Source organism: Lepisma saccharinum, chromosome 8 (assembly GCF_977018435.1).
Source record: "Lepisma saccharinum chromosome 8, izLepSacc3.1, whole genome shotgun sequence".
In the NCBI taxonomy this organism is placed as follows: Eukaryota; Metazoa; Arthropoda; class Insecta; order Zygentoma; family Lepismatidae; genus Lepisma; species Lepisma saccharinum.
The window spans coordinates 71,747,423-71,762,057 of record NC_139236.1 but is presented as its reverse complement, the minus strand read 5'-3'; the positions used below and the strand labels follow the sequence as shown (position 1 = coordinate 71,762,057).

At 38.5% G+C, this 14,635-nt stretch overlaps 1 protein-coding gene across 2 annotated transcripts in view; it reads left to right on the top strand.

The window, feature by feature from the left end:
- The window catches only part of LOC145991542 (transient receptor potential cation channel subfamily M member-like 2), a 45,679-nt gene that overhangs the window by 19,611 nt on the left and 11,433 nt on the right, over positions 1-14,635 (top strand). The window contains exons 12-17 of one of the 2 annotated variants that reach the window (XM_083127569.1): positions 758-1,231; positions 2,012-2,260; positions 3,465-3,639; positions 6,535-6,676; positions 8,990-9,168; positions 12,971-13,032. In XM_083127569.1, the coding sequence (XP_082983695.1) occupies positions 758-1,231; positions 2,012-2,260; positions 3,465-3,639; positions 6,535-6,676; positions 8,990-9,168; positions 12,971-12,999 (1,248 nt within the window). In that variant the 3' untranslated portion in view covers positions 13,000-13,032. Of the gene's footprint in view, positions 1-757; positions 1,232-2,011; positions 2,261-3,464; positions 3,640-6,534; positions 6,677-8,989; positions 9,169-12,970; positions 13,033-14,635 lie in introns of those variants that run through there. The other variant, XM_083127568.1, reaches the window with a different exon arrangement.

Sequence of the window (14,635 nt, the reverse complement as noted above, 5' to 3'; positions counted from 1 at the left end):
ACTACCGCATCTCTTTTCCCAATTATGAATAACATAAAATTTCAAATATTCCATGAAGAACCTGAATGGCTCATTTACCACCTCAGTTATTATACCATTATATTCATTAAAAAATAACAAAATGGCAGAATTTTGTACTCAATTATAGAAATATTGAATCTGCACAATTATTGGAATATTCTGATATGCTTACTGATACAAATAGTGTAGATTAACCTGCCCCATCCTTTACATTTTTATGTAACATTTGTTCATTTGACTTTTGTTATTTAGCAACACTTTTCTGCCACTTTTGGCTAATTGTGACAATGAAGATCGAGTGATGAAATTGATGAAGAGACATTCACGAAGAATACCCATGCCCAGGTTTGGATTCAACCCGGGACACCTAGCATGCTGTGCTAACCACTCTGATATGGAGGTCGGCTGTAATATTTGTTAAGATCCATTGCTTGTGATTTTGTTGCCACCTTATCATTCAGTATTGGATGCCCCAAAAATTTTCTTCTTCCAAAACATTATGTTCACGGTAGAAACATAGTTAAAAATTCACTTGCATCAAAGAAAAATAAATAAATAAAAGTCTTGCATTGCTTGCAGAAAGATTGCAATCTGTCATCATTACATTACTTTTACAAACAACATGGATTTTTTCTTTTATATCAGTGTATTCCAACAATCTATCCTCCATGATTATTAACTGTTAATTTAAATTTATTAAGATTTGGAAATTAATAATTTGTTTCCTGTTTTGCAGTTGCTGGATATCTGCTTTGAGAAGGACAGAGAGAGCGCTCTGAATGTTGCCGAGAGACCACACGAAAAGTGGAGTTCACGATCAATCTTACAGTTGGCATCCGTGGGAAGAATTTTGCGTGTAATGGCCTGCTCTACTTGCCAAGAGTGTGTGGCCGTGAGCTGGATGCGAGGGATGAAAACCATGCGATGGTGGCTATTGATTATGGTGTGGCTCTGTCCTGTCTTGCTGTGGACTCGGATTGTGAAATTTCTGCCACTGAGTGACGATCAAGGTCCGCCAGGATGCATACAGCGGCTTGCCACTTTCTATCATGCTCCAGCCGTGAAATTCCTCAGTACAGCTCTGGCTCATTTTGTACTAGTGACATGTCACACATACCTTGTACTGCTTGGTTTTCGATGGGAACTGGGTATCGTGGAGACTACAGTTTGGATATGGATGTTGGCTCTATTCATTGATGAAATAAGAGAAGTAAGGAATATAATTAATGTATTAAACAGTGCAATTTTTCAGGTTCTGCTTTTTTTAGTGTTGAATTACTGTATTTTTTTTAACATCATAGAGCAGGTGTTTTGAGTTTTGTGCAATTCTGTGCAAGACCAAGCACTAGAAAAACAGCAATTGAATTCCATGAGGTGACTGTATCATCCAATGAAAAAGTTTCCTTCTCTGCTTTTGCTACAAAGGATAATTTCAGAAAATTATAAATGTTATTTCCTTCTCCTTCCTTACAGTATATATATTCCTAAAAGTATTTTATAAAAAAATGTAACTTTGTAAGAGAGTCATTTTCCATTTACCAAAGGCAATGATTGATTCAGTTCGAGGGATGTTTGCCAGATCATGTAATGCATGAGTTGCAAATGCACTAACTATAAGTTGCTACTGGAGTTTTGGCCTGCTCCAGCAAGTTCTCGAAAAGTCAATATATTCCAAAACATTTACATCTGTTTATAATTCCTTCTGGAACATTCAAATGTCGAGATATCCACAATAGTTTTGTGGCTCTGAAAGCCTATTTTTTATCACAGGTATCTTCAAAAGAGTGAAAGGAAATCACATGAAAATTTGCTCAAATAGTCCAGAAAGAATTCTAAATTGATATAATTTTTCAGACTTGTGAATACTAGAATGGTTCTTCAAAACAAACAAACCAATGCCGAGATAGAATATTAAATATCTACAATCAATATTTTTACTGTGGTGGTACTTAAAGACACTTCTCTTAGGCATGTATCTATTCTCATGCAGGTAGCCTGCCAGCCCTCACCACTAGTTAAGGAAAAAATATATGAACACATGAGGAATGTATGGAACCAGTTGGATACAGCCATTTTTATCTTATCTGGCACAGCGGCAGTTCTTCGCTGCTTCCGCAGTGCCTTTCAGACAGCCCGAGTTCTCTTGGCCCTCAACACTACTGTCCTCTATATTCGCTTCTTCAGATTCTATCATGCCCATTATGATCTTGGTCCAAAGTTGAATATCTTGTATAGAATGGTAAGTACTTTGCTATTATATATTTAGGGTGGGTTAGGTTAACTGGTAATCTCTGATATACACCAATGGCATGTTCATTAATCATTCAGTACGAATGATGATGATATTAACTGAAATAATACTAAAAATCAGTGACTAAGTGTACAATTCTGGCATTTTGTTACTTTCTTGTGAATATAAAAGCATAATTCACTTATTCTGTTCTTCAGGAGTGTGAGAAGGTCATCTCTAGCCCACCTAAATAATGAACATTGGAAATTTTTAAACCAGCACTAAACATTTCAATATGAAGGTTGATCATTTATATTTGAACTAGATCCCTCCCCCCCACACCTCTCTCTCTCTCATACACAGAGAGATGTTATACATTTTTTTTAACAGTTCACTAGAGGTTCAAAAGCAAATAGCTCTTGCACCATTGTAAATCAATCAAAGTGCAATTCATTGTTTACTGATTTGACTAATTGCAAAGATGAGGATGAGTGATGGATGATATGATGAAATTGATAAAGGGATACTCACAAGAACACACATGCCCAGGCCAGCATGTTGAATAGTAGATAAATAACAAGTATTATTACCACGGTTAGGTTATAAATGTTATTATACAATAATAAATATTATAAACTAACAAAAATAAAGGTTATTCAAAATAATAATAATATTTATTATTATTATATAAATGGGGAGACTCAATCCACCAAATGAGTGAATACCAGCAGAACTATTTTCCATTATTTTGAAAACTGTGAAACTATTTGTTCTTTGGATGAAATGGTAGAATACAACCTTGTTCATGTATTTTTCACATGTTTTCGATCAAATGCATTTCTACTTTGATTATTCTGTTTGAATACTAACTAAATGAACTTTATTTCTGTTCTTAACAATAAGAGTAACAAACTTTCGGCTTTCTTTTATCTTGAAATGAACAATGTCAATGTCAATTTCCAGGGGAAGCCCACTGCCCCCCCCCCCACCACCACCACCCATGCAGGCCAGGATTAGAATCCGGGACTCCTGGCATCACAGTGTGCTGTGCTAACCACTGTGCCAAGGAGGCCAGTGCAATTCATGCAAGTGTAATGTGTAACTTACGGGTTTCAATAAAACTTGATTATTTTATTTTGATCATCTCATTCTGTTTTATTGCACATTTGAATTGCATTCAATGAGAGACTGCATGTAGAATTATTTCTTCTAGATAAGGGAAGTTTTGGTGTGGCTGAATCTCCTAGTTATATTCACCTTGAGCTATGGTGTGGCCAGCCAAGCTCTCTTGCGGCCAGATAGGGAACTTAGCTGGACTGTCATCGAGGATGTGTTCTTTCTACCTTATTGGCAAATGTATGGGGAGTTACTCCTCGAAGAAATCGCAGGTAGGCATATTACATACTTTTCATTGTAGCCAAAAGTAAATTAACCTAGTGATTGGATGGCAAGAGCATTCCCTTTTCCTCCCCTTTATCTCTTTAACATAAATACATGAACAAATATTACGTCGTTCGGAAAGTAAGTTCCATCATGCCATAAAATGAAAAATATAAATAGTAATATCATGATCTTTATAGGGGTGAGAATATATACATGGTACAATATTCACACATAATCGCTATAAGAATTCAAGCACGCATCACAGCGAGATACCAAGTTCGTTATACCCCTATCATAGAACTTTTCCGCCTGAATGGAGAACCATTGGGAAACTGCAATTTCAGTTCCTCGTCAGTACCATAATGTTTTCCAGCAAGGAATGCCTTAAGGTGGAGGAACAAATGAAAATCAGATGGGGCAAGATCAGGACTGTAAGGGGAGTGTGGTAGATTTTCCCAAGGAAGGTCGTCAGGAGTTCCTGAGTTGCGTTTGCCACATGCGGACGAGCATTGTCGTGGAGGAGAATGACACCCCGACTGAGCATGCCACGTCGTTTGTTTTGTATTGCACGACGCAGGTTTTGAAGTGTCACACAATAGGTTTCGGCATTGATGTGCTGTCCACGCTCCATAAATTCCACAAGCAATACTCCATGCCTATCCCAAAACACAGTGCACGATGCACATGATTTTTTTGTTCGTAAGCTTTGGTTTTGGTTGCGTTTTCCGCGGTGACGGGGAGTGCCTCCACTCCATGGTGCTTCGTTTCTGTTCTGGGGTTTCATGCAAACCCCATGTCTAGTCTCCAGTTACAATCCGATCCAACAACTCTTCCCCCTCCTCACTATACCGTTTCAAAAACTAATGCACTTCCCATTGTTTCCTTTTTGGCATTTTCGGATAGCTGGTGAGGGACCCAACGGTTACACAATTTGCGAAATTTCAAATTTACTATTACAATTTCACACAGCAAAGTTCTGGAGATTTGTGGAAACTCTAATGACAGCTCAGACAAAGTGAATCGTCTGTTCTCCCTAATCTGCTCTTCCACTAAACGAACCAAATTGGGATTCACAACAGACGGTCGACCACTTCGTTCTTCATCATGAACACTAACCCGTCCACCTCGAAACCGTCTCACCCATCTTCTTACTATTGAAGCACTCATTATTCCTTCTCCATACACCTCACAAATCTGACGGTGGATATCCGTAGCTGGAACATTACGTGCATCCAGAAAACGGATCACGGACCGCACCTCACACGTGGCGGGAGTTTGGATTGTCCGAAACACAACAACGCACTACTCTCCTGACCAACTTGCCTCAGACTGACGTTTGGACTTCATCAAGGTTGTGGCTACACAAGGCGCATGCGCATTCACACTGCCCCGCTTGCAGCGCCACGGTATTCATCAGTGGAACTTACTTTCCGAACGATATAATATACAAGTCACAAAACATTTGTTCCTTTCTTGCTTCACCATTTGTAATAGAAATAAATGCAGTGAAATGCCAATTTTTATTTTATGTGGCAATAATGCCATATGCCGCGGTGGATCAGTCGGTAACGCATTTGACTACCATGCTCAAGGTCCCGGGTTCGATCCCCGGCCAGTTCAAATCCAGGAACTTTTCTAACGTTGGAAGCGGCCCTGGCGCCCACCCAGCATCGAATAACATGGGTACCTGGGGGGTAAAGCCAGTCAGGGGCGTGATGCTGATCACATCACCCCCACTCATGACTGGATCAAGAAAGTGTGGGGCACTACCCCCACACCCCCTATACGCCTTCATGGCGTGGTGCTAACCACAGGGGAGCACTTTATTTTTATTTTTTATAATGCCATATGTTATAAAATTTTCCCACATTTTGAAAACGTAAATCCAGGTTACATTGTTATTTTATATACTAGGGATGGGATTAATCGTTACCGTATCAGTATCAAGCAATATGGGCAAATCAGTGTATCAGCATCCAATATTACTATAAATATGGTTGCCTATAATGTTCTTTCTTGTGAAACTTGATTCCTTACATTAAAAGAGGAACATAAATTAAGAGTATTTGAAGATAAAATCCTTAAAAAAATATTTGGACCTAAAAGGGATGAGGAGACAGGTGAGTGGAGAAGGTTACATAATTTGTATTCATGTCCAGATATTATTAGAATATTTAAATCAAGACGACTTAGGTGGGCAGGCCATGTGGCACAAATGGGAGAGGAAAGAAGAGTTTACAGGAGGATTCTTGTTGGGAAACTTGATGGTAAGAGACCAGTAGGAAGGGCAAGATGAAGATGGAGGGATAATGTTGAGATGGACCTAAAGGAAATCAGCAAAGATGGAAAAGATTGGATTGATCTTGTCCAGGATAGGGACAGATGGAAGGCTTGAGTTGCTTAATGCAAAATAATGTCATTTTACTATTTTTAAGAATGCAAAAGTATAATTCAATGCAACATGGCTGTGTAAAGTAAATGTCGAGATATGCAGTTATTTTTTTTCCTGAAGGAAGAATTATTGCAGCTACCTGCTTAAGGTGGAAGCGGCCCCGGCGCCTACCCAGCGTCGAATAACATGGGTACCTGGGGGAAACCCTGGGGGGTAAAGGCGGTCAGGGGCGTGATGCTGATCACATCACCCCCACTCACGACCGGATCAAGAAAGTGTGGGGCGTTACCCCCACACCCCCTATACGCCTTCATGGCGTGGTGCTATGCACAGGGGAACACTTTACCTTTTTTTACCTGCTTAAGGTGAATTAACTCTGGTTCTTTGTGGAACATTTGTAGTTTTAACACAGATTGGTGAAATATCGGTTAGCAGTAAATTTTATATTGGTTTCGGCAAAAACTTCACACCAATCCATCCCTAATAAATAATAACTTTTTCCTTATAGGTGAAGAGAAGAAAGTCTGTAATGAAGGCGACACCTTCTGTGAGGATCTCCATGCCTATCATTGGCTGTCACCTGTCCTGCTGGCAGTGTATCTTCTCATTGGAAATGTATTGTTGCTTAACTTACTGATCGCAATTTTCTCGTAAGTACAGTTTCTCCAAAGTTGTGTGTGCAATTGGTGATACTAGTATGTCGAAGGTATATTTACTTTCATTTAAGGCAAGAAATGTAGAAAAGGGCTCAAGACATTACTTTATTGAACTTCAAAATTTATAGGCACAGTGGCCATTTTAGGGCCAGCCACAGGTATTTTTTTCTTTCTTTTTCCTAATCAGTTCAATTTTACTCACAAAGCAACACGATTCATTTATTTCATTCATCTTTAAGCAGTGTCTCAGACAAATGCTTTAACTTTTCTTGATCTCTTCCAGCATTGCTATTCTTTCACTAAATGTTTCCAACTGCGTTTGTCCATTTCACATGCTCCATTCTTTCCTCATTACTTCATAGCATCCATGTTTCTGCACCAATCAATGATACACTCAACACAACACTTCATTAGCTTTTTCTATTCTCACTTTGACTTCTGGATTACATCTCCTAGGTATCTGAAGCTATTAACGTGTTAAATTTTCCTTGGTTTCTATCCAGTAACCATTGCAATTGTTTTGTTCACATTTATTTTCACCCTGAACTGCTCACAGTGGGCATTTATAGTGCAGGCCTTAGAAAGAGCGTTTCGCGGGCTAACAGCAGATGTCGCTCGCACACTATTGCCGATACTCTCGTGTCGTCTGCTCCTCAGCCGAACAAACAGGCCGAGGTAGCAAGAGGCAGAGGTCACTCACCCTTCCAGAAGAGTGCAGCTAGCTAGCTGTGGCAACCGGTATCGCTCATTCGCGGACCTGATTGGTTCTCGCAGACACACCCCTATATTGTTGTCTGCTGGAAGCCTGCGAAGCAATCTTTTTAAGGCCTCCTGCACTATAAGTCTTCTAACATGCTGTTCACTGTCCTTCCATCTTCTGCAAATCTAATTCATTTTTCTTCCCCCTACTATCACCCCTCTCTTATTCTTGTAACACTTCTTTACCAATACTTCAAGTAGATGTTGAATAATGTAGCATCCTTCTTGCACTTCTCTCTGTCATTCCTACTCTCACTAACTCATTTCATGATCAAATCGCCTTGAGAATCTGCCCTCTTTCCCATTTACACCAATCATTTTGTAAGTTCCATCCAATTCACTCTAGAACCACAAATACTATAAATACTTCCTTCTCTGTCTCCAGATATATTTTGCCAATTGTTTGCAGCAATCAAATTGCATCTCTTGTACCTTTTCCCTTCCTGCAACAAAACTGTTCTTCTAACGCTCTTGACAATTTTAGCCCATAAGCTTCTATTTAGTACTCACAGAGACATTGTTGGTGAGTGAGATATCAGGCTTATTGTCTGTATTCAAGGAATCCATTATTGGGACTGAACTGGGCAGACACAAGACAATGAATATGCATGCTTTATTGCTTCTTTGGAATGAATTAAAAATCAACTTTCTTCAGTATATCAGTAAATATTGTTTATTTTAAGTCCACTTTATGCAGAGGTGCTAATTGAGACTGGACCTACAGTTTAAAGTGGGATCCGAACCACTTTGCAATGTGCCTCCACCAGGTATCGAACCCAGAACACCTTGAATACAATGTGACGACATTACCAAGTAAATATTATTATAACTCTCATACGTTAGCATTCATCTCTCAAATCTATAGTTAATACCAGTACAAAATTACTTCAAATATTGTACTTTATATGAACAAATTTAGAGAAATTCAATTGATAATGAAAAATTTAATAATTTATTAGAGGCTGGGTGAACTCCACCTCCCCCTCTCTCTTCCAGAGGGGGGAGGGGAGAGAGAGAGTTTTTCCTTCTCTTCTCTTTCTTCTTCTACTCTCTCTCTCCCCCCTTTCTTTCCCTGTAAGAAAAGGAGGAAGAATATAAAGAGAATATCTCTCTCTCTCTTTCGTTCTTCTGTTTTCGGATGTCTCTCTCTTTCTCTTTCCTTGCTTTCTTTCCTTCGTAAAAGGAAAAAGAGAAAGGAAGCAAAAGAGAGAGAGAGAGAGAGAGAGAGAGAGAGAGAGAAGATCAATCTCTCTCTCTCTCTCTCTTTCTTTCTCTCTCTCTCTCTCTCTCTGCGCACGTGGGACACAGCTGAAATCATCCTCAGTGAGAATTGTACCTGGGTCTTCCACCTGGCTGTCAGATGCCACCCAGAGTAGACCACCATGGCCCTTTTAGTTATCTTTTAGATTATGTGTGTTTCTTAAATATGTTTGTTAATGCATTAACTTCAGTGTAAAGATGTTACTTTTTAGATGAGACTTGGAACGAATTCACAAAACATTCCTTAAAATATACAAATCTATTTGCACTTGTATGCTAACATTGCAGGTACGTGTTCCAGAAAGTACAAGAGCACTCTGTGGAAATCTGGAAGTATGAGATGTATAGACTTGTTGAGGAGTACGATTCCAAACCTTGCCTTCCTGCTCCACTACTTCTGGCAGAAGATGTCATGCTGTTCGTTTGCTGGGTGTGGCACAGGATATGTCGCTGTGGGTCTAGAGCAGGTTTGGGGATTTATAAAGTACAATGTTAAATACGAATTGATCAACTCTGAAACTAAAGTTTCTACTGTTTATATGATGCACTTTAAAAAAAAATAAAAAATGTAACATTAGGCAATGCACAGTAATTTTAAAAAAATATAAGAAAATCCTTATTATTCATTACCTACGAATAGAAATATGCCATGTAAGATTAATTCCCCACCTAGTGGTTGCATGATATTGTAGTTGGTGGTGGGGCTTGCGTACTCTGATGATCCACTAGTCTATATCAGTGGTAGCATAGCTACTGGTATAGCTCGACCACAAGCAAAAAAACCTTCCGCCCAAAGCGTTCGCGCAACTTCCCTGTCGTTATCGGTGTTCGGGGCAGTGTTGCCAGGTCAGATTTGAAAAATTCAGGAGATTGTTCCTTGGGAAACCAGAAGATCTGCTACAAAATCCGATGATCTAATAGTAGCGGATGAACGACCTTCTCGGGGGCGGCATAGGCGTGCGCACTGGGGGGCAAGAGGATGTCTGCAGATTTTTTCCAGCGAGGGGGAAACAATGTATTTTTATCAGGCGGGTAAACGAGGCATATTACCCCGTATAATGTTGCCCTCTCAGAAAACACCACTTGAGTTTGAAATTATCACGTTTCTACATCCCTATTATAATAATGGATGTAAATTACTGTAACTGAAATCAACTCAATTTTCGGGTGGGATAAAATACAACCATCTAAAAATAGTAATGTACATGGACGTCCGCAGGATTTTTTCCAGGCAGGGGCAAGGAAGGCATTTTTTTCCAGGGGGGGGAAAAGAAGACACATTTTCTCCAATAATAGTGTTGTTCCCTCAAAAAACATTGCTTAAATTTCAATGTATCATATTCATGCAATAATTAACACACATTATTGCAGCTGAAATGAAATTATATGTGAAAAATATATAATTTTTGGTTGACTTTCATTTTCCAGGGGGGCCACCCCCCCCTTCCGGACGCCCATGGTAATGTAGTAATAGTAATAAAATAATAATAATAATGTCCTAGCACATCGTTTGGCATAATTTCACAGTTCAAACATCACTTTTCATGGCTGAGTGGAGTTCCCACTCTCCCCTCCATGTTCAAGTAAGGTGACCAGAAAACTTGTTTTCGAGCAGGCCGTCGGAGGTGCCATAGCAATAGTTTATTATGGAATCCTACCGAGAAATCAATAGGTCTGGCAACACTGACTTTGGCCGCTCTGAAGGCTCCTTCCTCCTGTCTTTTTCCCCCACCCGCCAGCGCGATGGGGTCGGCGCAGGTTTCTTTCCTTGTGGTTCCACTATAGGGTCTCCCATGCTGGGCAGGCTAGCGGGTAAAGAGTCAGACTAAGAAGCAACCCGGCTCCAATGGTGGAAGAAGATGGATGGCCATTTCAACGGTAAAGGAGGTAGAAGAACCAGGACTCACGAGGAGTAACACCTCTTTATGAGAAAAAGCCACTGTCTTGTGGAGAGGAGGGATCCTCAAAGACTAGGGAAAAATACCCCGAGAGAAAATTAGCCTGCTTGGAGGCTTAGGTGGCAGCCCTATCACCAAGATTGGGTGCTGTGGGCCAATAACCCGCACACTTTAAATCACACTATTAAAGAAACACCAACAAGAGAAAGCCGAACTGATTCTAAGACGACAACATTTGGCCTGAAAAGGATTACGAGAATTGGAATATGGAATGTAAGAACCCTGCAGGAGAGTGGAAAACTACGGCAGGCAGTGGCCTGCATGAAGAGCTATTGTCTGAGCATCCTAGGCATAAGTGAAGTGAGATGGTCAGAATTTGGAGGATAAATACCCATGAAGGAGCTACGTTAGTACATTCTGGAAGACCTGAGAGTGAAGGGGTGAGCTGTGATGGTGTGGGTATATTGATGGACAAGGAAGCAAAAAGGAGCCTTATTCAATGGTATCCAATAAATAAAATAAAAAAACTCATTTTTACTTACGTTCAGTGAGTATGTGTTGAGTAATTGACAATGTTTCAGGGACCACTGTCCCCTTCTTCAGGTTGTTACATCGGCTTCACGGTTGCCATTAGCAATGGCAAGGATTAGGTTTACATGGATAGGATAAAATATTGGGATTCCATTACAACTGACCTGTTCTTTTTTAAAAAAAACACTATGTAACATTTCCCCCTTTTCAAATCTATTAAAACCCCACTGTTACACTTATTAAAAAAGAATCCCTCCAGCCTTTTGCCGCTCACATGTTAACAGTCATTGTCTTCCTTGCGAATTAAATAATAATGAACTCAAGCAGGAGAAGGGCAAGGAAGGCAGAATTGCAAACAAAGTATACGGGTCATTCCACGTCAATTCATCCAGGCCATGTCACCCACCGACCCCGATTTTGATGAAAATTCGGTATACTTATAAAAATTTTAATGCTGATTACAAAAATGACAATTTTTTTTAGATTGGTCAAGGGGTTCAGAAGTTACGCGCTTTTTATAATGTCCGTGTACGCCACTTGCAGCTCCACTTTGAATGACACGCATTAGGTTATAAATGATGGTATCTTCCCTCAGGTTTGCCGTAGAAACTTCAAGTTTCTTTTCTTTTGTTCAAAATAGTGTAAACTTTCATTTAAATAAGGTTTCAGATTATTGTATTAACTACCATGTATTGTTATGTATAGTTTCATGTATTTTTTTAGAAGAAAAAATGACTAACTTCAAAAGCAAATTTCGTGCAATCCCCCCCCCCCCCCCCCAATTTTATAGGTAGGTAGCTCAAAGTGTGTACTAATGCCTGATGGAAAAATTGGGATGGGCGGTTCAGAGACAGGGTGATAAAAAAATAATTTGCATCAAATGACATTAAAAGTTAATTTTGTTTAAAATGCTTATGTATTTAGCACAAAGGCTGAAGTACAGTATGTTTTAAGGTATACATTTCTGTTCACTATGTGTGAAGGTATGCATAGGTGTAACCTGGCGGGGGCAAAGGGAAGCATTTGACCCCTCCAAAATTTATAGATTCATTAAAATTTACCAGTTAAATAATATATATTGTGAACCTTCTGGCACTTGAGGAACAAACAAATAAAGAGTAATAATTGTGATTTTTCAAATGTATTTAGCAAATAATCTTAGACACTATTTTTATGGGATGGAAAACTTTGTGATTCTTTCAACCCAAAGATAGTTCCCAAGTTACGCCCATGAAGATAGTCCTAATAATACTTACACTATTGTACTCTATGCATTGACAAGGTTTCATGTACTATCAATTGTGCCCTACACATTTTAGAAGAATATTTTGACAATTTCGAACACACTAAAGTGTTTGACTTATCACTAAGTACATATGTCCTTCCATTTGTGTTGTTAATGTCCACTGGACACAGAATATTTTGTGGCCAGTAGTAGGAAGTTGATGGACCAAGTGGATGCAAGAATTTAATTGCTGCATTTCCTTTATTTCCCATGGACTTTTGAAGCAATCTTACAAACAAGTTTTAGTCACACACACAAGCTACTGCATAACTGTTTAGAGTTGGAATGCAGAAAGAAACTTCTTCACAACAGCCAAACCACACAGTTATACAAAACTTATTTCATCAGCTCTTATTATTTTTGTATTGACTGTTAAACAACTAATGTTTCAAAGTAACTGGTTGCAGGTAACATTTAATTTTTATTTAGGATTTCTAACTGTAACTAGCGACTGGAATTGCTGGCCTGGCAAGGAAGCTATGATTTGTTGCATGCTAACTTTAGAACATCCATGCTTTACTTCAATTCATTTTTAATTACATGTGAAAACTTCAGTACTTTTGGCGGTCTGCTGCGTTCGTTGAGAATGTGGTTCTCAAGCTAGGAAAATGTCAGTGTCAAAGGAGTGGACCTTGTTGATCTTGGAATAGAAGAGAAAGAAATAGGTGCAAGTGGAATCAATGAGACCATATTCAATATACCGTGGTTAGCATACTAATGATTTCTTAATTAAAATCGTTCAAGCAAAGCTGACTCTGTGTTTCATCATTTATTTGCAGTAGTAATGTAAATATATGAAGGCATATTATGTACTAGAAACATAAATAAAACACTCAAGTCTTCATGATCATTGATTTTGTGTAATTTTTACACAAATAACTGTAAGTTACTTTCACAGTAATTGTAAAGTAACTTTAATTACTTTCAAAGTACTAGTAACTGTAACTGAGTTAGTTTATAAATGAGTAACTGTAACTCGGTTACTTGTAAAAAAATAACTTACCAAGCCTGTAGCCTAAGTTCAACATAGTGCATACTACTTAATTTTCCTGATTCTGATGTTTAGTACTTTGCAATCTCTGACACATCGTACTGCGCATTTTGTCGTTTCACCTTACATGATTAGTAAGAAATGTATAGCTTAAATACTATTTCTAATTGGTACATCATTGCCGCACTTGTTTTAACTGTTCCAACTAGCCTGTTACAAGAGTTTCTGTGGTATATAGCAAAATCTCCATGGAAAAACTTCAATCAGCACAAATGTGTATTATTAATTCTAACTTCATATTGCGTATCCCCGTGAAGAGTAGCCAAAGAAAGAACTTCCATATTGAGATAAAATGCACAAAAAGAATGTTCTCGAAGATAATTTGCTAAACTTGGGAATGCTAATAATGATGATTATATTTCTTAAAAAATTGGAGACAGTTGAAACTGACTTAGATATTGTGGAATCTCGATTTTATGTTATACAGGCGACCAAGCTGACAAAACTTAGAATGTGAGAAAATGTAAAACGGAGGAAAATTTCTTAGCAATTTGCTATGTTGGGACCACCAAGATTGAATATAAAATGCAGGACAATGAAAATCAAGTAACTTGAAATCGGGGTTCCTCTGCAATTATTATTTGTAAATTTTAATTAATCTATAAATTTTGGAGGTGTCAAATGCTTCCCTTTGCCCCCGCCAGGTTACACCTATGCATACCTTCACACATAGTGAACAGAAATGTATACCTTAAAACATACTGTACTTCAGCCTTTGTGCTAAATACATAAGCATTTTAAACAAAATTAACTTTTAATGTCATTTGATGCAAATTATTTTTTATCACCCTGTCTCTGAACCGCCCATCCCAATTTTTCCATCAGGCATTAGTACACACGTTGAGCTACTATAACCAACCAAAGGTTGGGTATACATCCCCAATACATACAGGCAGCACTCCCCTCCAACCAAAGTACAAGGCCAATTCAATCCAGGTAAAATTAATAGGAATAGACATTCCCAGATATGTTAAGATTAACAGAAATTAGGCCTAATTAGTAAAAGTATGATAAAACATCAAAATATTAAGTAAATAATAAGCCCCAGACCAAAATTCATTGGTTATCAAAAAGACAACCTTTGTGGATAAGCAGAATTCAGAGAGCACATGTTGCTTTTCATGCAAATTTTTTATTAATACAGATATTTTCAGGATAACATTTGTGCA